At 39.0% G+C, this 25,062-nt stretch overlaps 3 protein-coding genes across 6 annotated transcripts in view; 1 reads left to right on the plus strand and 2 right to left on the minus strand.

Annotated features, from left to right (window-relative positions):
* Positions 1 to 1,141: 1,141 nt before the first annotated feature.
* Positions 1,142 to 4,242, minus strand: LOC116005183 (putative proline-rich receptor-like protein kinase PERK6). Of its 3 annotated transcripts, none has more exons than XM_031245439.1 (7): positions 4,154 to 4,242; positions 3,232 to 3,808; positions 2,461 to 3,138; positions 2,309 to 2,379; positions 2,079 to 2,155; positions 1,755 to 1,899; positions 1,142 to 1,672 (listed from the first exon to the last, which is right to left on the minus strand). In XM_031245439.1, the coding sequence occupies exons 2-7, from the start codon at positions 3,719 to 3,721 to the stop codon at positions 1,364 to 1,366; spliced, it is 1,770 nt and encodes a 589-aa protein (XP_031101299.1). In that variant the 5' UTR covers positions 3,722 to 3,808; positions 4,154 to 4,242; the 3' UTR covers positions 1,142 to 1,363. The 3 variants fall into 3 exon arrangements, with proteins under 3 accessions (XP_031101299.1, XP_031101301.1, XP_031101300.1); XM_031245441.1 differs by lacking the exon at positions 4,154 to 4,242 and adding an exon at positions 4,056 to 4,098; XM_031245440.1 differs by lacking the exon at positions 4,154 to 4,242 and adding an exon at positions 4,050 to 4,090.
* A 1,812-nt stretch (positions 4,243 to 6,054) lies between these two features.
* On the plus strand, positions 6,055 to 7,665 carry LOC116004146 (pentatricopeptide repeat-containing protein At4g02750-like). Its single transcript, XM_031244075.1, has one exon. The coding sequence runs from the start codon at positions 6,055 to 6,057 to the stop codon at positions 7,663 to 7,665; it is 1,611 nt and encodes a 536-aa protein (XP_031099935.1).
* A 3,199-nt stretch (positions 7,666 to 10,864) lies between these two features.
* The window catches only part of LOC116004555 (phosphatidylinositol 4-kinase alpha 1-like), a 23,193-nt gene continuing 8,995 nt past the window's right edge, over positions 10,865 to 25,062 (minus strand). For both annotated transcript variants that reach the window (XM_031244656.1, XM_031244655.1), the window contains exons 16-26: positions 24,145 to 24,281; positions 23,886 to 24,036; positions 23,492 to 23,758; positions 23,226 to 23,303; positions 23,027 to 23,071; positions 21,410 to 21,582; positions 21,132 to 21,327; positions 20,770 to 20,910; positions 11,854 to 12,062; positions 11,359 to 11,520; positions 10,865 to 11,269 (exon numbers count right to left, since the gene is read on the minus strand). In XM_031244656.1, the coding sequence (XP_031100516.1) occupies positions 11,011 to 11,269; positions 11,359 to 11,520; positions 11,854 to 12,062; positions 20,770 to 20,910; positions 21,132 to 21,327; positions 21,410 to 21,582; positions 23,027 to 23,071; positions 23,226 to 23,303; positions 23,492 to 23,758; positions 23,886 to 24,036; positions 24,145 to 24,281 (1,818 nt within the window). In that variant the 3' untranslated portion in view covers positions 10,865 to 11,010. The remainder of the gene's footprint in view (positions 11,270 to 11,358; positions 11,521 to 11,853; positions 12,063 to 20,769; positions 20,911 to 21,131; positions 21,328 to 21,409; positions 21,583 to 23,026; positions 23,072 to 23,225; positions 23,304 to 23,491; positions 23,759 to 23,885; positions 24,037 to 24,144; positions 24,282 to 25,062) is intronic.

Below are 25,062 nucleotides of genomic sequence, written 5' to 3' on the forward strand. Positions count from 1 at the left end.
AGCCTAGCTCCCTGTATATACATACATAAGCACGGGCGCTGGTTGATTCTACCATTCTCTGGACTCTGGATATTCCAAAAGAAAAGCAAGAAAACTAACTCTATCATGCCATGCCGTGCCGCAGTACGCCATATCATGTCTATCAGACAAAAACAAACATACCAGTAAGGCAGTAGTGTGTGTATATATATATATATATATATATATATATATAAGAGATAAGGTGCGGTTAAATGTCCTAGGTGAAACATGGGATTTAATCTCAGTCGTTTATCAATGGTCAAGGACCCTTGATGTTTTAGCAGATGACGAATGGAGACTACTTGGTCGACTTCCTTTTTTTCCACATAGTCGAAGTCAAGCTTAGTGTCGTCATAGCGAGGGTACGTATAAAGGTCTTTTCATTTTATCACCGTGTTTTCTCTTTCATATCCAAAAGCAATTATCTATATCTTCTCTCAGCTCGGGAGTATCCTATCTTCGGCTTCACCTTTGCACAATCTAATTCCGGCCCGGAAAACATCCACCAAGTATTTTGCGTTAGTGACTTGATCGCCCCATTGCGGGGGGAAGGCAACGACCGGGGTTCCGTTGGTGAGCGTTTTCATGGATAAATTCCACCCGCAATGATTCATGAAACATGCCACAGGAAATGAACGCTAGAGTTCACTAACCCATGAGCTATATCGTCGACTTGTTCTTGTCTCAAGACGACGATATTCCCTAATGATATGTAGTATGTACACCGTAGAACGAGTTATTCTAGTGAAAAAAATGATGAAAGGGAAAAAAATTATTATAACCCTGCTAATTTGGTATAAAGGAGAAATAATTTTTTCGGTGATCGGAGATTTCACCGGAGTGAAGGACAATTTGCGCTAAGAAATTAATACTCATGGACCAATTATGCAAATTTTGAAAGTTGTGGATCAACATTGCTAGTGTTACAATAGTTATGGGACCAAAATTGCGAAAAACGACCCTTACTATAAATGGAAAATAACTTTTCGAAGAAAAATTGACGAAAATTTCACCGAAAGGACCATTTGCGCTAAGAAATTGATACACGTGGACCAATTATGTAAGTTTTGAAAGTTGTGAATCAAAATTGTTAGTACCACAATACTTGTGGGACCAAAAGTGCAAAAAATCAGTCCATTAACTGTACATTTTACACATAAATTAAAGCTATATATATATATATATAGATAGATAGATAGATGTTGTTGCTTGCTGCAGGGTACATACATGATACATATATACATGATATATGTTGAGAAGATTTTAGCATTGGGTGGGTACTAGCGATGGAGTTGAGGTTAATTAGAGCGCGAGCTGAGGGCGGCGCGGGAATGGACTAGGACTAGTGCTCACGGCTACTAAACTCCTGACTTGAGGAACTGGCACCGGAGCTAAACGCTGTACTGTTGTTTTCCGCTTCGGTTTTCCCTCCTGCAGCATTCATGTTTAGATCATCCAAAGACACAGCACCTTCCAATGCACGTACTATTTGGCTCATTTTTGGACGTCTCCTTCCAGAGTGCCTAATACACGCCCCAGCACAAATCACCATGCGTTTCATCTCTTGCGGATTATAATTCTTCTCCAACCGTGGGTCCACGGCTTGTTCAAAGCTTCCACCCTCTGCAGCACGCATCAGAATTGGCCTAGCCTGCGTGCGTCCGTCCACATGCATATATATAAATATTTTTATATATATATATATATATATTGCAACCAACGAACTAACTTACCCAGTCCACTAGCGTGTCATCATCATCATTATTTACATCAATCGGCCGTCGTCCAGTTATGAGTTCCAACAGCATTACTCCATAAGAGTAAACGTCAGATTTCTCTGTCAGTTTGCCGCTTGATGCATACTCTGGAGCCAAGTATCTGCATCATATCCGCCCATCATTCAAACTTAGTATATATATATATATATATATATATATATATATATATATATTAATTTCCAGCTAGCAAGATAACAAACGTATGTATATATTTATTAATAATCACTGCACACAACAAAATATATATAATTTAATAATGCGGGCATTCATGCACTGCACCCAAATGTTCCCATGATTCGTGTGGACACATGAGTGTTGTTGTCGGAAGAGAGTTTAGCCAATCCAAAATCAGCCACCTAAACAAATGTATAGATTATTATATAAGTATGTAGTTATGTTGCAACTTGGAATATGTGTGTGTGCAAGCTAGCTAGCTAAGTGGTAGCTGATGGAATTAATTAAGTGCCCGGCCGGCGGCCTAGCTACTATATATATATATATATATATACCTTTGCATCAAAATTATGGTCCAGTAGAATATTTGCAGCTTTTATATCTCTGTGTATAATGCGAGGGTGGCCTGGGCGCAGTAGAAATGAAATTAGAAGGATGGGATGAATAAATGGAAATTGGAGGTAGGTAGGTAGGAGCCTTAACTTACAATCTTCATGTAGGTAAGCAAAGCCTTTGGCTGAACCCAGAGCAATTTTAAGCCTTGTTGGAAAGTCCATAATTGGACGAGCGGTTCCATGAAGGTGATATTCAAGAGTGTTGTTGGAAACAAACTCATATACCAACATCCTCTGAGGTCCAGCAATGCAATACCCAACCAAAGACACAAGGTGGCGATGGTGGACTCGACTGATGATCTCAACCTCAGCCTGAAATTCTCGCTCTCCTTGTCCACTATTAGATTTTAGACTCTTTACTGCAACCACCTTACCGTTTGGGAATACACCTTTATGCACATACCCAAACCCACCTTGCCCCAATAGGTTAGACTGAGAAAACCCTCCTGTTGCGGCTGCCAGGTCATTATAACTGAAGCTGCTCTGGTTAAAACCCAGAGTTACTGTTGGAGGAGGAGGAGGAGGTGCCATTGCTGAGCCGTGTGGACCTGATGAGAAAGCTGCAGAACTCATATCACTACTACTCATCATTGGTGGTGGCGGTGGAGGAGGACCCATTGCCCACCCATATTCTGAACTCATAACACCGCTGGGTGGCATTTGCATTTGCATTTGCATATACTGAGGCGGCATATTATTAACAAAATGCTCACTGGATTGGGCATTATTATTGTGCCAATTTCCATTCTGTCCACCTTGATAGTAGCCACCTGTAGGTATGTTCCCTAGCTACGTTCGTCATCAATTCCTTCGTGAATGAATATATATAATGATAGAAATGAAATTATTAATTAATTACCTACCTCCACCATTACCATGAGGGGCGTCGGTATAGTAGTGCATTTGAACATGTTGATGCTTTTGCTTTCGCCTTTTACGTCTACGGCAGCAAGAGATGAGGAAGACGATCAAAATAAGAATCAAAAGTCCTGCTCCTGCTGCAACTCCTGCAATCATGACTTTCTCATCATCTGTGAGTCCCTTGTCCGATGAATGCTTCTTCGATTTGTGCTTCCCATGCAGTGGAGGGGGTGGAGGGTATGATGAATCCCCATCCCCATTATCCCCATCTGATGACTGAGGAAGATGATCAGGAGAAGCATTATCATTATTCTTAGAGCTGCTGCTTTGGCTTGAATCATCAGGTAGTTGTGGGGATGATGATGATGATGATGATGAGGAAGAATCGACGTCATCGGGTGGAGATGATGATGATGATGATGATGAGTCGTCGCCGTCTGCCGATGATGATTGTGGAGGTACAGAAGATTCCTGAAGCGAAGACCCCTCCATTTGCAGACGTATGGTAGTAGTCTTCGCCACAATCTACCTGGAAACGACTAACTTATCGCACCCTGCCAATCTCCCAAAAAGTCACCTCTGCAGATCGATCAAGGATATATATATTTATATATTTATATTTTTATTTATATATATATATCGATCAGATCATATCATATTGAATGCACGCACCATATATATATATATATATATATATATATATATATATATATATATATACCCACACCATTTATTATCAAAACAACCTACAACATGCATATCATGCATCAAGAAATTATTAAAAGTAATATATCTATCTAATTAAAACAGATCAGAATACCCCGACCGATATGCATGCATGAACGATGATATGATTCAGTTGTATGGGCCGGGGGAGGGGAGAAAGAAAAGAAACAGGATAAACAATAAATTGTTGATATATACCTTTAGGAGAAGGGCAGGAAAGATTTTCAGAGAAAGAAACAACTATTTTGTTGCATGGGAGAATGTATAGTTTAAGGCCGGTCTTTTCGTCCCCATACACATCTCCTAAACGAAGGGAACTTACCACTCTATCGCTACTTTTAAGCAAATTGTCACTTCATGATTGTGCCTATAAAATAGGGTATAGCTAGCTTGGTGCCTGCCTGCCATGCCAACTTACCTCAAAATTTAGGTTTTGTTAATTGGTACAACTTTAATATAATGGATATATACCTTTACATATATATTCATCTTTTTTTTTGAAAAGATATATATATTCATCTTAATTGGCGTTTTTACAAAAAATTAATAATAATTATTCTTGATGAAGTGATGACAATTGAGCCAATGAATATATATATAGAGATTAAGATCAAAGTTAATTGCGTGAATGAATAGTCGTCTGAGTCCAAGACGTACAGTTTTTGGGGCTTAGAGCGAACGAGGAGAAAGTCGCGATTGCACATTGGGTTGAGCGGTAGAGTTATGGAGGCTGAGGTGTAAATACATACTAGAGAAGTAAGTGTGATACATAATGGCATGATCAAATAAGTCATTCAACTATATAACAAAGTGCAATACGACTTTCGAACTAAAAAAATAAAATTCAATTAGACCCTTAAATTTGTAAAAAATGAGCAATTAACTTGTTTAACAAGTTACCAAAAGATAATCGGTCATCTTCAAAAAAAAAAAAGATAATCGGTCAATTTTGCTTGCATGCATGAAATCTCATTCATAAATTTAAAAAAAAAAAAAAGAAGAAACAAATAATTTTTTAAACAAATTTCCAGCGATGTAGAAACCCTCTCCGTCCAATTTGATCAGAGTAGCCATGACTTCTCCGTTCAGAGGCGGACAACTTCTCCATTCGATTCGGCAGAGAAACCGACGGTCTTCTTCATCCATGGCATATTGTCGTTGTTGTTTTTTAAATTAATATAATTATGTTAATTGTTATAACAAAAAATATAATTTTTAAAAAATATTAATCTACATGGCATTCTCCGTGGGGAGTGACTTAAGGGTAACTTGCTATTATAGGTAAAATATAGTAATTGCATGATGTTAACAATTTTAAGGGTCTAATTGGAATTTTTAAAAAAAATTATTTAAAAGTCTAATTTCACTTTGGTATATAGTTGGAGGGTATATTTTATGTTAGCTTATTATATGCATCATATGAAATTTGAAAATATCTTAAAGGTATTAAAGTAAAAAAGAAAAAAAAAATTATGGCATAAAAGATCAGACAACTCTTAAACCAAACATATTTAAATTACATATCTAAATTTTAATCAAAAATAGGAATCTAATAATTTGAATAATTTAACATTACGTGAACCAAACGCCCTTTAAAGATTCATTTTTTGAAGGTGATTTTATATTATTTGGTATATTTTCAAATAATAAACTTTCAGTATACAAATAATGTACATACATTCAACAAATTAAAAATGAAGATTTGTTTTTTAGAAAAAAATGAACATTTATTTATGGTACACGTTGCAATGTGAATCATGGTTGACATTATAATTTGCCCAGACCTTTGTTGCCAATAATTTCACTCTAAAATTGTTGCAGATCAGATTGCAATGATGTATTATAGTATTAATGCTACTAAAAATGAGTTATACACTTGTACCATACCAGTATTAAAGTGTAGTTTGTGTTTTTCCACCCGCCGGCCCTACTTAAACTCACTTACTATTACCGATTTTGTTTTTCTCTGTATCATGGAATTGCAGAGTTGTTAGGGGAGAGGTGGGATGAAATTACACTCTCTAGAGTACGTCTAGTCTCTTCCCTCTAAACGATAAAATTTTCATGCCAATTAGTAGCAGCTGGTGCTATCTATCATCATGTGTCCGTTCAAGTTCAACATCGGCGGCATTATTTCCCACCACATTACAGTTAATTTAAATCGCGCCATTAACCGCTGCATTCGCAACGCGGACCTGGATGGAGCTAGACACATGTTTGATCAAAATCCTTACTTGAGAAACGTGGTCTCCTGGAATTCAATGATTATGGCCTACTTCAGGCAGCGTGAGGTCCAACACGCCCAGGAGCTATTCAATGAAATGCCTCACAGAGACCTGGTTTCTTGGAACACCATGCTTTCTGGGTTTCGTCACACTAATCACCCAGAAAAGGTGTACAACTGCTTTGTTGAGATGAATAAAGTGGGAGAGAGGCCTAATGAGCTCACCTTGGCTGTAGCAATTAGCGCATTCCTTGGAACAAAATTCAACATTCTCATTCCTCAGCTACATTGTGTGGTGATATGCTCGGGTCTTAAGCTGAATGTTTTCGTGGGGTCTGCATTGATGAGGGGTTACATAGACTTGGGTAATTGCCAAGGCATGCATCGAGTGTTTAATGAGATTTTGGTGAAAGATGATGTTACCCCGTGGAACGTGTTGATTCTGGGTTATATGGAGTTTGGGATGACGAGTGAGGCTGAGAAAGTAGCTTTTGATGTGATGCCAGCTGAGAAGAATTTGGTTACTTGGAGCACATTGATTAATGGGTATATAAAAAACAGTAAAGTTGATGAAGCTCGTGGTATTTTTGATAAGATGAGCGAAAAAGATAAAGACGTGGTTTCCTGGACTGCAATGATCAAAGGGTACGTGCAGTGTGGAGATTTTGACAAGGGTTTGGAATTGTTTGTGGTGATGTTGAGGAAGAGTTCAGGAGGAGGAAGTAGTCGGCCCAATCATTATACATTTTCTAGTGTTTTAGATGCGTGCGCAGGGTGTTGCTCCCTTGTGATGGGTAGTCAAGTGCACGCGTGTATTTTAAAGTTGGGTATCAGTCTTGATGATGTTATACTGTCAACCTCGCTTGTTGACATGTACGCAAAATGCGGAGAAATAGAAATGGCTTTCTGCATTTTCAAATCCATGCCTGAGAAAAACTTGGTTTCATGGAACTCAATAATTGGAGGATATGGGAGACATGGGGTTTGGGAGAGGGCAGTGGAGGAGTTGGGGAGGATGGTGAAGAGTGGAGTGAAGCCAGATGAGATAACCTTCATTAATGTGCTATCGGCTTGTGTTCACGGGGGAAAAGTTGAGGAAGGGGAAAGAATTTTTAATTGGATGATGAAGAAGAAGAAGATGATGAAAGTGGAGATGGAGCACTATGGGTGTATGGTGGATTTATACGGAAGGGCGGGTGAGCTGGAAAAAGCAGAGAATTTGATAAAGGGGATGCCTTTTGAGGCGGACGTGGTTGTGTGGGGTGCATTTCTTCGGGGGTGCGCCTTGCACTCTTGCCTTGAGCGTGGGGAGATTGCAGCAAAACGAATATACAAATTACAAACAGATCATCCAGCTTTATCGTCGTGGTCGTGGTCGTCGTCTAAAATGCAAATGCAAATGCAAATGCTGGGTGCTGGACAAGCTGAAGAAAGGGGATCAGTCCATTTTACCAAAAAACAAAAGGCTTGTAGCTGGGTTGGTTGAATTGTATTTTATTTTATTATTTCCAACTCCTTAACAATATTCAATCTATTTAAATTTCTAGCTGATGTGCACAGATGGATATATATAGATAATATTATGAGCAATTTCGCTACAAATTAAACTTAACAAGTTGGTGACTATAAATTAAAGACATTAATTAATGCCGGCGCCCCAGGGCTAGTGCCATATGGAGGGACCTGTATGTTGGGTAAGACGGATTTCTAGAACCTCAGCTCGTTGGATTTCAAAACTTGGGTAGACGCTAGCTAATGCGAGGGGAGGGGTGGCTTTCAAGTACGGAAAAGACTGGCCTGCTATGTTCGCGATCACGGCATGGTGAATTTGGAGGTGGAGAAACCACTTCGTCTTTAACAATGAAGATCATGATGACCATGGTGACAAAATCAGCTAGCTGCTGCAAAAACAATTCGTGGAGCCCAGGAATGCCTTCAGGTCGGCTTCGGCCAAGAAGGATTGATTCTTCAAAGACTATCAACTTGACCTGGAACATGCCACCGGAGGGTTGGTTTGCCGTGAATATCGACGGTAGTATAGCTCCTGGCGGTGAAGCTAGGGGTGATCCGTGACATGAAAGGGGATTGGCATGGAGGTTTTGGATGCAAAGCACCATCTCACAAGATTGATATTACAGAAGCATGGGCTATCCATAAAGGAACCGAATTGGCTTGAATAAGGGGATCAGGAAAGTGATTATTCAAGGCGATTTTAAGAAGATCATCGAGTGAATTGAAGGTAGTGCTTCACCTACCTAGAGGACCCCTTAGGAACATCGTTGAGAGCTGTAGAAGATGGAAACAATAGCAGTGAGAGATACTACCTTAAATTAAATAATTTAGTAGCTACGACCAAAACTAATACATATGCATTTCTTTAATTTAGAATTAGTTATCTACAATATCTTTATTCAAAAAAAATTTATACATACCAAAAAATTAAAAAAGATATATAATCTCATTAGTTATATTATCTTTATTTCCTATCATGCAAAGATTCATTACCTTCAAATTTATTAATTAATTATATTATATACATTGTTCATTGTATTCTTTTTACACTATCTTAGCTTGTAGTTAAATATCAAAGTTATAATAAAAAATATGTTATATATTTAATTACCAAGTATTTTATTAATACCATGGAAAAAAATAAAAAATAATTCGAACAAAGGGTATTCAAATAATCCAAGAAATTGAAGTGGGAAACTACTCCGTAATATCTTTAGATTATATTACAGTTATTTACTTTAAAGGTAAATCATATTTCTTTATTAAGATGATTTAAAATATATTAATTTTTAATACCTTATCTAATTTTATTCTTTAAATAAACTATGAATGTCGATGTAGGACAATAGAATATCGTGACACGCTTGACGCATAAAAAAGATACCAAGATTACAACAATGTTGCAATCAATCTTGCAAATTCAGAAAATGAAGAAATTTCAAAAGTAATCATCGTTGCAGCATTCATTGATCTTGTATGTAAAATACTTATTATGTTCCTTCAAAAAAAAAAAATACTTATTATGTACTCCGTATCTTTTAAATATATGAGAACTAATATAAATTTACAATCTATTTAATTTTCTAAACTCAACCTGTTTAGATTAAGGACAAAATCAGCATCAATCATAATAACAAAAAGACTTAATATTCAGACTATCTGCAGAGTCATTATTATTTCTATCAAGTAAACAAGTTATAAAACTAGAGCAAGAGATACTACTCATGAGCCTTCTACAAATATAATAAATATTACGGAGTAATATTTTGTTCTATACTTTCACATAAGAATTTACAACACATGAAACATGTAGAAGAAAAAACTATCACTACTAAATATCAGTATTGCAAAAGTCCCACCTACGCGCCGATTAATCCCCGCCTAGGCGCTAGGCGCTGGTCGCCCGCCTAGCGTATCACATTAAATGGTGGTCTAGGCAGCTGGCCGGCTAGGCGACCGCTTAGGCCGCTTAGGCGCTGACCGCCTAGGCGTCGACTAGACCGACTAGGCACCGACTAGGCCTTCTAGTCGGTCGATTAACTATTGTTCTATTTTTTTAATGGGTTATTTCACTCAAAACAACATCGTTTTGAGCGAAATAATCCTAAATTGTACAAACTTTAGATTTTTTAGGTTAATATTTATTATTTTAGTATTAACTATTAAAGTATTATATAATTTATAATTATTAGTCTTTAAAAAATTAAAAATACTTAAACAAATTTTTTTTTAAAGATAAAAACTTAATTCATTAAATCATGATGTAGACAGTTTACAAGGAAAATAGGGGGTGCATCAAACCATTCCCCGCAACCTGACATAGAACTGAGAGCCTCCCTAGCAACAATGTGGGCGGCACAGTTCGCAGATCTTAACAAATCGAAATTCAACATCACCAATGACAGATGCCAATTCTTTAATATCACCAACTAACAAACCAAAAGTAGAATTAAAACATGAAGAATTAATAGCATGAAAAACAACTTGGGAGTCCATCTCAACTTCAACATTACCCATGCCTGTATCCTTGAGCCAACTGAGAGCCTCCTTGACACTAACTGCTTCGGCTTCTTCAACAGTATAGGAACCCATTACTCGCATGTTCATTGCTGCTAAAAAATGTCCATCATCATCACGAAGAACCCAACCAAGACCCATTACATTATTTAAAAACTAAAAAATAAAATAAAAAAATACACGGACGCCTAGGCGCCAATTAATTCCCGGCTAGGCGTCCTAAGCGCTCCCCGAGCGCCTAGCGATTTTTTCAACCATGCTAAATATCAACAGACATTTGCAAGATAAAGAGTTCATAGTACAACCAAGAAAGAAGATGACAAGTACTGAAGATGAAGAAAATGACAATATTACCTAAAAAAGAATTAAAAGGACTTATAGGAATTCAAACTAAAAAATAGTATTTTTTTTTAGATTATCACATTTAGACTAAATATTTAAACAAACGTTATTTCAAAATTACAAATATTTATTTTAGGGACAATTATAATCGATGTCTCCTATATTATCTTGCATTCATATACTTTGAATTATTAATTTAAACAAATAAATTCAACATTTAATTATCTATGCATGAACATCTCTTATATAATATTGCATTGATATACTTTAAAGTACTTATTTAAAAATAATCGTTAAGCATTATCCCATTCGGGTATGAAAAACTAATGTATATATATAAAGAAGAAAGAAGCTGTTGTACTTTATAAACGACTATGTTTTTAACAACTTACTATCCATCAAAATATACAACTTAGGAAGGAGACAGCAAAGTAATTTCTTCACAAAAAGAATTACTACATCATTTTTCAATACCCTGCTGCAAATACTGTATCAAATCATATCCGGCTGTAGTCCATTTGTTATATGCATCGGTGCATGTACGAATCATAAACATGGCTGCCTCACGCTCACTCATTTCAGGGTGAAATCTTTTACGAAGATTTCCTATAGGATCGCCCCTGCTGAAGCAAGGCAACCCACTATCTATCATCAATAAGACTGTATTGATAATCTCATCCATGTAGCGGCGAGCGGCAAGATAACCCTTCACACACAAGCTGCAAAAACAATGGAAGCCTGGTTTAGCAGACAGGTAGGTTCTCTAAACGCTCAAAAGAAAGACACATGTTGAAGGACCTCATCTCACCTCACAAACTGATACCAACTCTCACTTTTCATTACTCCGGATGGATCAATTAGTTGAGTCATCTCATGACTCAGCTTGAAGTGAGCACTCTCAAATCGCATATTCCCACCAGGTGATGTCTCCAGGATAAAACCAAAATCAATATGAACAAGCCTACCAACACTGCATCCACCAATACCTGGAGTCAATTTCTTTACCATGGTAACTAGTCCCAATCCCAACCAACACAACCCCATTCCAAACAAATAAAAATGAATATTTACCATAGTTTCATCATTTAACACAAAAATCATTAAAATGGTTGTATGCCAAAAAAAAATCATCATAGACGGAGTAACACATTTAAAGAATAGTGTTTATAGTTGCCTACTGAAAAAATGCTCACCAGTCACCTTTTCCAAAGAAAGTATATAAAATAAAATTGAACAGTTGGTAGATAGTCATGGTTTATGTGGTTATGTACCAAAACAAATAGCATATGAGGGTTAGTCATACTTGTCAAATAGAAGGTTCCCATTATGTCTATCCTTTGGTTGAAGCAAAAGGCTAGCGACTGCATAACCAGCACTACTAATGATGAAGTTCTCGCGAGCAGCTTCAAAACTGGGAGAACCAACAGGTCCATAGTCCTGTTGAAAAATCTCATACAAACCACCATCATTTGTCTCACCCATTTGACTTCGGCTCCTGGTGTTAGGTACAACCTGCAGAAACCTTGTTAACAACTCCAGACATTCAAGAGTTGATGTTTATAGGGTGGAAGGGAAGCAATGAAAAGGTAAAGGCATAATAAGATTGCAGCATAAGAAGTGATCTAATGACTACATGTCATATTGTATTCTACTAAAATAACCATCAGATACACAATGATCCTTCAGCTGCACTTAAGAGTAATGTCTAATTTTATTTTTACTGGTTTTTTTCTTAGATTCTATACATTGAAATAAGACAAAATGTATTAAAGCATAACCAGTCATATTTGACAAATAGGAACCCACAAGTAAGAATCCACATGGGAAAGATTACAAATATTATTAATAGTTTTTGAAAATCTAAATAAAGGACTACAAACTAAAACAAAAATTAGTGAGGCCAACTACAGTAAGATAAGAAATATAAACAGCAGAAAGAACTGCATAGTGTTAAACCCTAAAGCCCGTTTATAGATAAGCCCATTAGGGTTTCCTCTATTTTGTATAAGTAGTGGTAGTCTGTACAGTTCTACATATAGAGATATATACAAATATACATTATTCTCTCATAGATTTACATGGTATCAGAGCCTAAACCCTAGGACCTAAACCATTAAACCGCCGACACAACTGGAGCCTCGCCGGAAAATCATCACCGCGACTGGTTTGTGTTCACCGACGATCTTGTGGTTCTTTCTCCGATCTAACACCACAAAGCCCTCGGGAACGTCGTCGCGAGTCTTCCGCCGCAAACCCCGTCGCCGTCCGCCGCCACACGCGCCCTCACGCGCCGCCGTCGGAGAGTTCAAGAGTTTTTCGGCCATAACTTCTTCCTCCGGTCTCCGATCGAGTCGCCGTCACCACTGTCGGACTCGGCTTGAAGAGGCGCACCAGCCAGTACCATTCGTTTCCCCGACCGCCGTCACCGGTCACCGCCGACGGCCGCCGTCCGCCGCCGTCCGCCGTCCGCCTCCGGCCGCCGTCGCCGCCGTCGCCCTACCAGTGTGTTTGGAGTTGTTTGAAGTTGTTTGAGTGTGTTTACCAGTGTGTTGGAGTTGTTTGGAGTTGTTGGGATTTAACTGCCAGTTTGGTCCAATATATATATATTCCTCTTTTCTTTGTTATGGCATCCTCTTCACTTAATTTTACCTCCTACCCAACTATTACTGTTGATAAGTTGGTTGGGGGTGAAAATTATGCATCATGGGCTGCGTCTGTCAAAATGTGGTTCAAGGGGCAAGGAGTGTCTGCACATTTAGATGTGAAGGGTGTAGATGATAAAGAAAAGAAGGATGAGTGGGAGAAAGTCGATGCCTTATTGACAAACATGTTATGGCAGTCAATTGACCCTAAGCTCCATAACATTTATAAGGCTTATGAGACTTGTTATGAGGTGTGGAATAAAGCGAAGAGTTTATACACCAATGATGTTCAGGGTCTCTATTCACTAGTCATGAAATTTGCAAAGGTCCTTAATCATCGTGGAGCTGCTGATTCGAATATGTCTGAATACTTAGGCCAGGTTGAAGCTATACAACAGGAGTTCCATAATCTCATGTCACATAAGACGGATGCGGATGAGCACATTAAACAGTATGACAAGTTCTTTATGGTGTTTGCTCTGGCTGGCCTTAGTCCTGACCTTGCACATGTACGTGATCAGATTTTGGCTAGCCCTACTATACCCACATTGAATGAGACTGCTGCTAGACTACTCCGAGTTGCATCTGCTCCTCCTGTTGAGCCCATTGGAGATTCTTCTGTTTTAGCCTCTCGAACAGCAGAGAAGGAGCTGTCTGGACATACCAGTAACAATGGTGGTCGTCGTGGTGTTCGTAGATGTGAGTACTGTAACAAGGTGGGGCACACCAAGGATCGCTGCTGGAAGCTGCATGGCAAGCCCTCACGTTCTGTCAATGTGGTACAGACCACTGGTTCAGAGACTCAGGCTCACAGTAGTTCTGCCCCAAATGACTATGAAGAGTACCTCCGGTTTAAAGCCTCCCGAGAAGCCACCACCACATCTTCCTCCAATACTGGTACCTCCTCTCTCGTTTGTCTCTCTCATTCCAGTACTCCTAATACTTGGATACTGGATTCAGGTGCCTCAGATCATATTTCTGGTAATGTCTCGCTTATGTCTAATGTTTCTCATTCTAAAACCTTACCCATGATTACTTTAGCAAATGGTCACCAAACTCCAGCTGTTGGTGTTGGCCAGGCTTCACCCATTCCCTCTTTCCCTTTAGAGTCTGTGTTATATGTGCCCAATAGTCCTTTCAACCTTATTTCTGTGAGTAAAATCACCCGTACCCATAACTGCTCTATAACCTTTTGTGCTGATTCGGTTGTTGTGCAGGATCGCAGTACGGGGAAGGTGATTGGCACAGGGCTTGAGTCACAGGGTCTTTACTACATGCGAGGGGGTGTTGCTGCCAGTGCATCCACAGATCCACCTTTGCTTATCCATAGTCGTCTTGGTCATACGAGCCCATCCAAACTTCATCGGATGGTTCCGGGTATCTCTGTTGAGTCTTTAGATTGCGAGTCGTGTCATCTTGGAAAGCAATCCCGTAAGTCTTTTCCAAGAAGAGTCAATAATCGGGCTGTGTCCCTCTTTGATTTAGTGCATACAGATATTTGGGGTCCTTATCGAGTCAATTCTACCTTAGGTTTTCATTATTTTGTCACCTTTATTGATGATTATTCACGTTGTACTTGGGTTTTTCTAATGAGAAATCGTTCTGAATTGTTTAATATCTTTCGGAATTTCTGCAATGAAATACAAACCCAATTTGGTACTCCCATCCGTGTCTTACGTAGTGACAATGCCAAAGAGTATCTATCTGCTCCTTTCCAAACCTTTATGCAGTCTCGGGGTATGTTACACCAAAAGTCCTGTGTTTACACACCTCAGCAGAATGGGGTTGCTGAGAGGAAAAATAGGCATCTGGTAGAAATTGCTCGTACTATGATATTGCACTATAATGTTCCCTCTCATTTTTGGGCTGATGCTATCCTTACTGCATGTTATTTGATCAATCGCATGCCATCCTCTGTTTTAAACAATCTTACCCCATATTCCATTGTATACCCTTCTGTTGATCTTTTTCCTCTTCCTCCTCGAATTTTTGGGTGTGTTTGTTTTGTCCATGACATGACACCAGGGCGGTCAAAGATGGATCCTAAAGCTGTTAAGTGTGTGTTTTTGGGCTATTCCAGGCTACAAAAGGGTTATAGATGTTATTCTCCGTCCCTCAAACGGCACTTTGTGTCTGCCGATGTCACCTTTATTGAGTCAACCCCTTTCTTCCAGCCTTCTCCAAAAGACACCGGTCGAGAAGTTCTTCATATTCCTTACCTTCCTCCAACTGATCCTCCAGCTGCCCGAAGTACTGATCCTCCACCTGATCCTCCAGCTGCTCCTAAACCCCCCCTTCAGGTTTATCATCGCCGTCCTCGCACTACATCTGCTGAGATTCCTGTTGACTCACCCGGGCCATCTGATCCTCCTGCTGCGGTTCTACCACTTCCACTGGAGTCTGTCACTGATCCCACTGAGGCATCCACTGATCTTCGTAGAGGTACACGTTCTACTCGTAATCCTCATCCTATATATACTTTCTTAAGCTATCATCGTGTGTCTTCCCCATATTATGCCTTCCTTTCTCATCTGTCTTCTGTGCCTATACCCAAGACTACTAGTGAGGCTCTCTCAGATCCAGGTTGGTGCCAAGCCATGTTGACAGAAATGGAGGCTCTTCAATCCAGTGGCACTTGGGAGTTGGTACCTCTCCCCGTGGGTAAGACTGTTGTTGGTTGTCGATGGATTTATACTGTGAAGGTGGGCCCTGATGGTAAGATTGATCGCCTTAAGGCAAGGCTGGTGGCTAAGGGCTACACCCAGATCTTTGGTTTGGATTATACTGATACTTTTTCCCCTGTAGCTAAGATTGCATCAGTCCGCTTGTTGTTGTCTCTGGCTGCCATTCATCATTGGGACCTACACCAGTTGGATATCAAGAATGCTTTTCTCCATGGCGATCTTAAAGAGGAAGTTTATATGGAGCAACCACCTGGGTTTGTTGCTCAGGGGGAGTCTGCTGGCTTGGTTTGTAAGCTTCGCCGCTCTTTGTATGGTTTAAAGCAGTCCCCACGAGCTTGGTATGGGAGATTTAGCTCAGTGGTGTGTGAGTTTGGTATGGTTCGAAGTGAAGTTGATCACTCTGTGTTCTATCGCCATTCTAGTGGGAAATGCATATATCTTGTTGTGTATGTAGATGACATTGTTATTACAGGAAGTGATCAAGAAGGCATATCCAAGCTGAAAGAGTATCTCTTCAGTCGATTCCAGACTAAGGACTTGGGCAAGCTAAAATATTTTCTTGGTATTGAAGTAGCTCAGTCTCACAGTGGTATAGTTATCTCTCAAAGGAAGTATGCTTTGAATATTCTAGAAGAAACTGGTTTGTTGGATTATAGACCTGTGGATAATCCAATGGATCCAAATGTTAAACTTCTACCAGGACAGGGGGAGCCATTGCCTAACCGAGAGAGATACAGGAGACTAATCGGGAAATTGAACTATCTCACAATCACTCGACCAGATATTTCCTTTGCAGTCAGTGTATTAAGTTAGTTCCTTGAAAGTCCTTGTGATACTCATTGGGATGCTGCTGTTCGGGTTCTGAGGTACATCAAAAGAGCCCCAGGGCAAGGTTTACTGTATGAAGATAGAGGACATGCTCAAGTTGTGGGATATTCTGATGCAGATTGGGCTGGTTGTCCTTTTGACAGACGATCTACCTCAGGTTACTGTGTACTCATTGGTGGTAATCTTATATCTTGGAAGAGTAAGAAACAAGATGTTGTTGCTAGATCCAGTGCTGAAGCTGAATACCGTGCTATGGCTCTTGTCACGTGTGAGTTGATATGGCTGAAGCATTTACTTCAAGAGTTACAATGTGGCCAAGTAGCTCAAATGACTTTAATATGTGACAACCAAGCAGCTCTTCATATTGCCTCAAATCCAGTCTTTCATGAGAGGACCAAACATATTGAAGTTGACTGCCACTTTATCAGGGAGAAAATTGTGTCTAGGAGTATCAAGACTAGCTTTGTCAACTCTGCTGATCAGTTGGCTGATATCCTAACAAAGTCTCTTAGGGCTCCTAGAGTTGGGCATATTTGTAACAAGCTTGGAGCATATGATCTATACTCTCCAGCTTGAGGGGGAGTGTTAAACCCTAAAGCCCGTTTATAGATAAGCCCATTAGGGTTTCCTCTATTTTGTATAAGTAGTGGTAGTCTGTACAGTTCTACATATAGAGATATATACAAATATACATTATTCTCTCATAGATTTACACATAGTATGTAGATCTGAAATCACATAACTTCTTAAAGAACACAAAAACGATTATTCTCTTAACTGACAAGGGATATAGCACACTTAACAAAATGGGTGTTGGGGGTTAAGATTTATTTATTTATTGTTACAATTGTTCTTTTAATTGACAAGGGATATAGTAGGTCTAACAAAATGGGGGTGTTTTTTTTGGTGATGGTTATTGTCTCCATTTTTTTGTAATCACAATTCACAACATAGAATTTCCCATTTACATAATTTATTCCATTTTATATGGTCAATGCTTGTATAACACATCCTTTTTTTTTTTTTTTTTNAGGAAGTATGCTTTGAATATTCTAGAAGAAACTGGTTTGTTGGATTATAGACCTGTGGATAATCCAATGGATCCAAATGTTAAACTTCTACCAGGACAGGGGGAGCCATTGCCTAACCGAGAGAGATACAGGAGACTAATCGGGAAATTGAACTATCTCACAATCACTCGACCAGATATTTCCTTTGCAGTCAGTGTATTAAGTTAGTTCCTTGAAAGTCCTTGTGATACTCATTGGGATGCTGCTGTTCGGGTTCTGAGGTACATCAAAAGAGCCCCAGGGCAAGGTTTACTGTATGAAGATAGAGGACATGCTCAAGTTGTGGGATATTCTGATGCAGATTGGGCTGGTTGTCCTTTTGACAGACGATCTACCTCAGGTTACTGTGTACTCATTGGTGGTAATCTTATATCTTGGAAGAGTAAGAAACAAGATGTTGTTGCTAGATCCAGTGCTGAAGCTGAATACCGTGCTATGGCTCTTGTCACGTGTGAGTTGATATGGCTGAAGCATTTACTTCAAGAGTTACAATGTGGCCAAGTAGCTCAAATGACTTTAATATGTGACAACCAAGCAGCTCTTCATATTGCCTCAAATCCAGTCTTTCATGAGAGGACCAAACATATTGAAGTTGACTGCCACTTTATCAGGGAGAAAATTGTGTCTAGGAGTATCAAGACTAGCTTTGTCAACTCTGCTGATCAGTTGGCTGATATCCTAACAAAGTCTCTTAGGGCTCCTAGAGTTGGGCATATTTGTAACAAGCTTGGAGCATATGATCTATACTCTCCAGCTTGAGGGGGAGTGTTAAACCCTAAAGCCCGTTTATAGATAAGCCCATTAGGGTTTCCTCTATTTTGTATAAGTAGTGGTAGTCTGTACAGTTCTACATATAGAGATATATACAAATATACATTATTCTCTCATAGATTTACACATAGTATGTAGATCTGAAATCACATAACTTCTTAAAGAACACAAAAACGATTATTCTCTTAACTGACAAGGGATATAGCACACTTAACAAAATGGGTGTTGGGGGTTAAGATTTATTTATTTATTGTTACAATTGTTCTTTTAATTGACAAGGGATATAGTAGGTCTAACAAAATGGGGGTGTTTTTTTTGGTGATGGTTATTGTCTCCATTTTTTTGTAATCACAATTCACAACATAGAATTTCCCATTTACATAATTTATTCCATTTTATATGGTCAATGCTTGTATAACACATCCTTTTTTTTTTTTTTTTTCCTTTTTATCTATTTAATAGTTGCATTCATTTTTTTTCCAGAGATTGTCAAGTTCACTGCCTGCCCCCCCACCCACCGCGGCTATTAACATTCTTATGTGCTGGTGAGAAGAAAACCTGGAAGAGAGTTCGACCTGATAGGGTAGTACTACCATACCAGCCCAAAAGTTTCCCTTAACTCCATTCACTACTAAACTTATCCTCAATTCCTCTTTCAAGCGTAAATCTTTCCTCCAAATTTTGCTCTATAAACTAACAAAAAGATCAGAATTTACATATATTTACTGTTAAATAATAGAATAGCAAAACTAAAAGTATATTCGTATATCTGTTCAGTGTGTAAATGTACAGGAGAGTAGAGATATATATACTAGTTTAGAACTCACCCTAGTCACAGGTTACTAACACTAAAACCTAGGGCTTAGAGTAAATATCTCAACTAAACCCTTATATCTCTAACACCCCCCCTCAAGTTGAGCATAGATTTTAACATGCCCAACTTGTTACATATGTGTCAGAGCATAGATTTTAACATGCCCAACTTGTTACATATGTGTCACATGAACCATAAGACTCCAAACCTAGTGTTACATATGTGTCACATGAACCATAAGACTCCAAACCTAGAACTATAAGTCTTGAACCTTCGAACCACGTTGTGCCAAGTCAGTCCACAATGCACTTGTCCGCACCAACAAAGCTTCCACAAAGCTTCAAACCAGGCCAAACACCACAACCGCAGCGCACCTGCCTCTCACACCCCACACCCTTATCACCGCTGCTCAACACTGCAGCGCAACAGCCTTTCACTCCACAAACCCTTATAACCGCTGCCTACCCACCAGTGTTTTCCTGTTTTCTTGTTGCGTGCACATAAGCTGGTTCCTTCTGAACCATTCTTCAGTCGCCGGCCTTCCACAATAGCTGCGACATATGCCAGGTCCACACCACCCCTGGCACCTGTGCTGCCCACCACTGCAACACCTCTGGACTGCCTCCAACTCTCACACCTTGGCACTCAAAACAAAAACCTACTAACTAATTATTTGTCAGCTTCCATCCCAGCAGCCTCACCATTAACCTACTGCCAAATCATTCTCATTTTCAACACTCCAACATCAACACCCCACCAACCACAACCACAGTTGCTGGCAGCCACCAACCACCACTGCCGGAAAGCTTCACCGGCCACCACTGCGGTTCTTCCATGGCCATACAGGTGTTGTAAGTTGCACTGTCAGCGCGATAACAAAAGAAAAAACGAAGGGCCAACACCACCAGCAACCATCCACTGCTGCTGGAGTTATTCTGCTGCGACTATGGGGAAGCCTGCGAGAGAAGAGGGGAGAGGGAGACTTGACAGTTGAGACACCACCACTCCAGATCTATCGGGCTTTTAGAGACGAGCCTACCAGAACAAACCTCGACCGGAGCAGCCGCCAGAACGTCGCACACGCGCCGGTGGCTGCCCCGCTTCCTCCGGCAGCTTCGCCTCTTCACTCCGACCAAAACCCACTACCCACTCACTCAACCTCGCTTTGATACCATGTTAAATAATAGAATAGCAAAACTAAAAGTATATTCGTATATCTGTTCAGTGTGTAAATGTACAGGAGAGTAGAGATATATATACTAGTTTAGAACTCACCCTAGTCACAGGTTACTAACACTAAAACCTAGGGCTTAGAGTAAATATCTCAACTAAACCCTTATATCTCTAACATTTACATTTGAAAACACACGCAAACACTGAAAGAAATGCAAAGGCCAAACAAAGATTCACCTCAATTATTCCTCTTTCTGGGCCAGTTGGAAGAACTCCATATGGAAACAGATAAAGGTTAAGCCCAACAGCTGCAAATATATCCTTCAGAAGTGAAATGACTTGTAGAGCAAGAACATCTTGCCGACAATCATCTCCAACCTATAAAACAGAATACCCAGATGTAATTACATAGAGAAATAGCAAAGAAAACAAAAAAGGTTGACATAAAAAGATCTCTGTACTAAGTGAACATAAAAAGGTTGACAGCTTATGGAACAGTATTTTTTGCCTCTAATCTCTTTTTGTAGTTGTTGTAATAGTTCTTCCGTTTCAGAATGGTTTACCAATGGGCATACAACTAGGCCTTTTACCAATCTCACCTTGAATATGCATGCCTGAGGCTTTATATCATTTTCATCCCCATCTCGATCCACCACGTTAAATGTAATCATGATAGGAACCTTGGCAGCTGATTGTAAGGGAATTCCACTATCAACTTGAATACCTCTGACAAGTTTAGTTGGAGCAGTGGGTAGATAAAGGTCATTTCCTTGCACCTGAATTTTCTCTAGTTCCCTAATTTAACATTAAAAATTACTCTATAATGTCAAGGATGACAATATTAGTTAATAGTAGTTCAGTATCTCTATTACATTACCTACGAATTCCAGCTCGTCTTTCCTCCTTTGGAAGTGGAAAGAGAACACCCGATATAGATGTGACCTTGTCAAAGAAATCAAATTCTCTTTGAAACACATCAAGTGCTTTAGGATTGAAGCCATCAATTATACGTTGCCGAACCACAGGCAAGAGAGTCTGAAACGAGTTGTTCTGGAAGAAAAACATCAAAAACACCCAGGTGAATACATATGATAATTACAAAATTGACTTTAACACTAGACACTTTTCAACATCAAGCACAAGAAACTTCCTCTCATACAAGTGTATTCATTACATATGAATCAGCTCCAATGTTCTGTTACATCAAACGTTAGGAGTAGAGCCGTCAAAACAGGCTTAGCCCGCCGCCCCGCCAAGCCCGCGGGCCCGGTGGGCCGCGGGCTACCCGCCAAAGTACCATAGTCCATAGTAGATTAGTAGTGTTGTAGTGGAGTTGTGTAGTACTATATATATAATATATAATATATATAAGATATACTACGTAATATATAATATATAATCTGTAGTGTGTAGTAGTATTCAAAAAAAAATCTGTAGTGTAGTACTATATATACATAATATAATCTGTAGTGTAGTACATATATTATATATATAGTAATAATATAGTAATAATATAATCTATAGTGTAGTATGACATATATAATATATAATCTAAATCTAAATCAATATAAATATACTAACCCATTTGCGTGTTTAACATTGGCCATTTCTAGATCTCTTTGAATCAAGAAGTGAGTAATTATATTGGAATTGATTTAAAAACAAAAAAAAAAAAAAATTGGGCGGGGGCCCGCCTAGCCCGCGGGCCTAGGGCGGGGCGGTCCGGGTTTGGGAAACTCAGGCCCGCTAAAGAGCGGGCTTTTTTGGCCTGCCTCGCTTAGGCCCACGGCCCGCCGGGCTTTGGCCCGCCCCGCCCCGCCAGCCCGTATTGACAGCTCTAGTTAGGAGGTTACTCTGAGTAAACTGAGGAAGATAAATTAGAGAATCCACTAATGTCTACTTTGAGAATGGATTTTTTTTATGTTGAGATATTAAGTGTGCTTTTATTATTTCTTATTGCCTAGATGACTGTTAGTATCCCTAGGCTCTTAGTATTCTTTCTACTGTCTATATATTGTAGTCAGTGTATTTGTTTGAAAATCAAGTTCTAGGAATAATATCTTTTCCTCTTCAACATTTGACAAACCAATTCCTGAGAGGTTAAGAGCATCTCCTACTCCCCTCAACTCTTGGGAAAAGCAAGTAATAGGAAATAAGTCACATTATCTTTTTCTTTCTTTCGATAGGCTAATGAATGGCATTATACTCCCACAGTACAACACCAATAAAGCCTTTTCTCCTCTCCCCGACACAACTGAGATTAGGATAGCCAGTTAATATGCGACACAGAATCAAATGGATCCAGATAACTGTTGATCAACTTTGTGTGTGTGTGGACAAGTTCACAAATGTAAATATTTAACATTCAGTTAAATTACTTTACAGTTCACAGCAAGCATGCTTTATTTAATTATTGCAAATGCTGAAAAAAATTATTATGTCCTTACTCCAGGCACATCCATTATCAGTTTAAAAGCTAATTAAACAGGCATACCTTGACAGAAGCATCCTTCCCTGCTTCTGGTGCACAGGTCTCTCCCTAAAACATTATTGTAGTCAGCAGTTATTACATGCAAACTAAAGCATGTTTATCTAAAGACATGCTTAGTTCTTGCTTAAAAAAATAAAAATAAATAAAATAAAATAAATATATATATATATATATATAAACAAACAAACAAACTTTCTTGAACCTGTAAATGCCATATCAGAATATGGGCAAATACATCACTCCTATGAGCAGCTCTAAGTAAGTATCCTTCTACCAACCTCTGCACAGACATTAACCATCATATGGAAGATTTAGTCAAGGTTGATACTAGGATATAATTTAACAAGACATACATTATTTTCCCTGTCCCAGAATTGAATGCAGGACACGTTAGTATTTGATATCTGTTCCATATTTGCATTCATACGTCCAAATGGTTAACAGCAAGGATGATACAAGAGTACACACCTCTTCATCATATCTTAAAGCCTGCACCAGCTGAGGCATGAAGAAAGTCACACGATCTGGAGGATAAGATTCCAACACCCTTAGAACATAGGCCATCACGCGAGGATGACCCTTAAATGGTGGTGTAAGGAACTCCAAAGCCATTGTGATCGAACATGCAGCCCAGTGTGGCAATTGTTGCAAAAGTGATGAATTTTCTTCAACAGCCTTAGGAGTAACAAAGTACGGCAAAGCTTCAGGTACACTGCGAATCTCTAGTATGTGTGACTACAATGGGAAAAAGAGAAACTTAGGTCACATCCAACTAAACAAAACGTAAAGTAAAAAGTGATTGATCTTATCACATATAACTATACTAATTTCCAACCTTGAAAATTTTATTAGAAGAATGTACCTGAACCAACTGGGTCACTTCACCTTTGAGAGCATTATTTGTGGGAAACCTTGATGCAAGCGATAAAGCTATCCGAGGATCAACAGAGAAGGCAGTCTTAGCATATTCAACCAATTTCTCTGAGCTAATTTTTGGCCGTGAAATGCTTTCTCTAATACACGTTAAAATTTTTTTTGAAGTGAATAGCTACCAAAGAAGAAAATTTGAAAAAAAAAAAGAAAAAAATAAAAAATAAAAATAGCAATTTAACACAGTTTACTTGGAAACAATTGGTTGTGCCCAAACATCAAGCCTATCAGCCTCATGCTGGCATAGCATCAGAAGTAACTGCTTCCGCTTCTCTCTTCCAACACTGTAGTTCTCAATTTGGCCCCATACAGGGTGATACTGGTCTTTCTGAAAATAAGTAATCATTTTCATGAAATAAGCAAAATGGTTTGGAAGCTTGTAGTATGTATCTAAGCCATGATGCAAAGAAACTCTTAGGGATGTGTCTTTCCGCATTGCGAACACATTTCCACATTGGGAACTTCCCAGAAATATTCTGGGACCATTTCCATAATAAAAAATAAAAAGTAAAAAAAAACATTTGGGTGCATTTCTAAAAAGGAAATGCTAGTCTAGAATATATATATATATATATATATATATATATATATATATATAGAATTATGATCAAATGCGAACAGGCCTCCAAGTGCAAACGTGCGAATGCATTGTCAAGCATTTCTAAATGCACAATCGTAATTATAGAAAATTATTAAAAATACCACTGCGTTTTTACCCTTTTCATTGATTTTAGGATTGTGCATTTGGAAATGCATGACAGTGCATTCACAAATACTATGTAATTGAAAGTGCATTTCGAAACTCTTGTGGTGACACGAAGGAGGAAGGTGATGAGAATCATGTAGTGCCTTCCGTGCACTCAAAGAATTTCCAAATACACTATCAAGCATTTCTAAATGCACAATTGTAATTACAGAAAAGTGAGAAAACTACAAAAATGCCACCGCGTTTTTTCCCATTTTCATTGATTTTGAGCCTTTGATCATCCTTAGATGGACGGACCATATTTGTTCGCACGTTTGCACTTGGGAAGCCATCCGCACTAGAACTAAGCCCTATATATGTGTGTGTGTGTGTGTGGGGGGGGGGGGGTGAGTCATTCTACCAT

Source organism: Ipomoea triloba, chromosome 14 (assembly GCF_003576645.1).
Source record: "Ipomoea triloba cultivar NCNSP0323 chromosome 14, ASM357664v1".
NCBI lineage: Eukaryota > Viridiplantae > Streptophyta > Magnoliopsida > Solanales > Convolvulaceae > Ipomoea > Ipomoea triloba.

What these genes read in the sequence shown, in the direction of transcription:
- LOC116005183 (XM_031245439.1), bottom strand. Translation starts at nt 3,721, where the DNA reads ATGGAGGGGTCTTCGCTTCAGGAATCTTCTGTACCTCCACAATCATCA. An exon ending in TGCTTACCTACATGAAGATT is followed by an intron (nt 2,380 to 2,460) that starts GTAAGTTAAGGC and finishes TACTGCGCCCAG; the next exon opens with GCCACCCTCGCATTATACAC. An exon ending in CGAATCATGGGAACATTTGG is followed by an intron (nt 1,900 to 2,078) that starts GTGCAGTGCATG and finishes GATATGATGCAG; the next exon opens with ATACTTGGCTCCAGAGTATG.
- LOC116004146 (XM_031244075.1), top strand. Translation starts at nt 6,055, where the DNA reads ATGTGTCCGTTCAAGTTCAACATCGGCGGCATTATTTCCCACCACATT.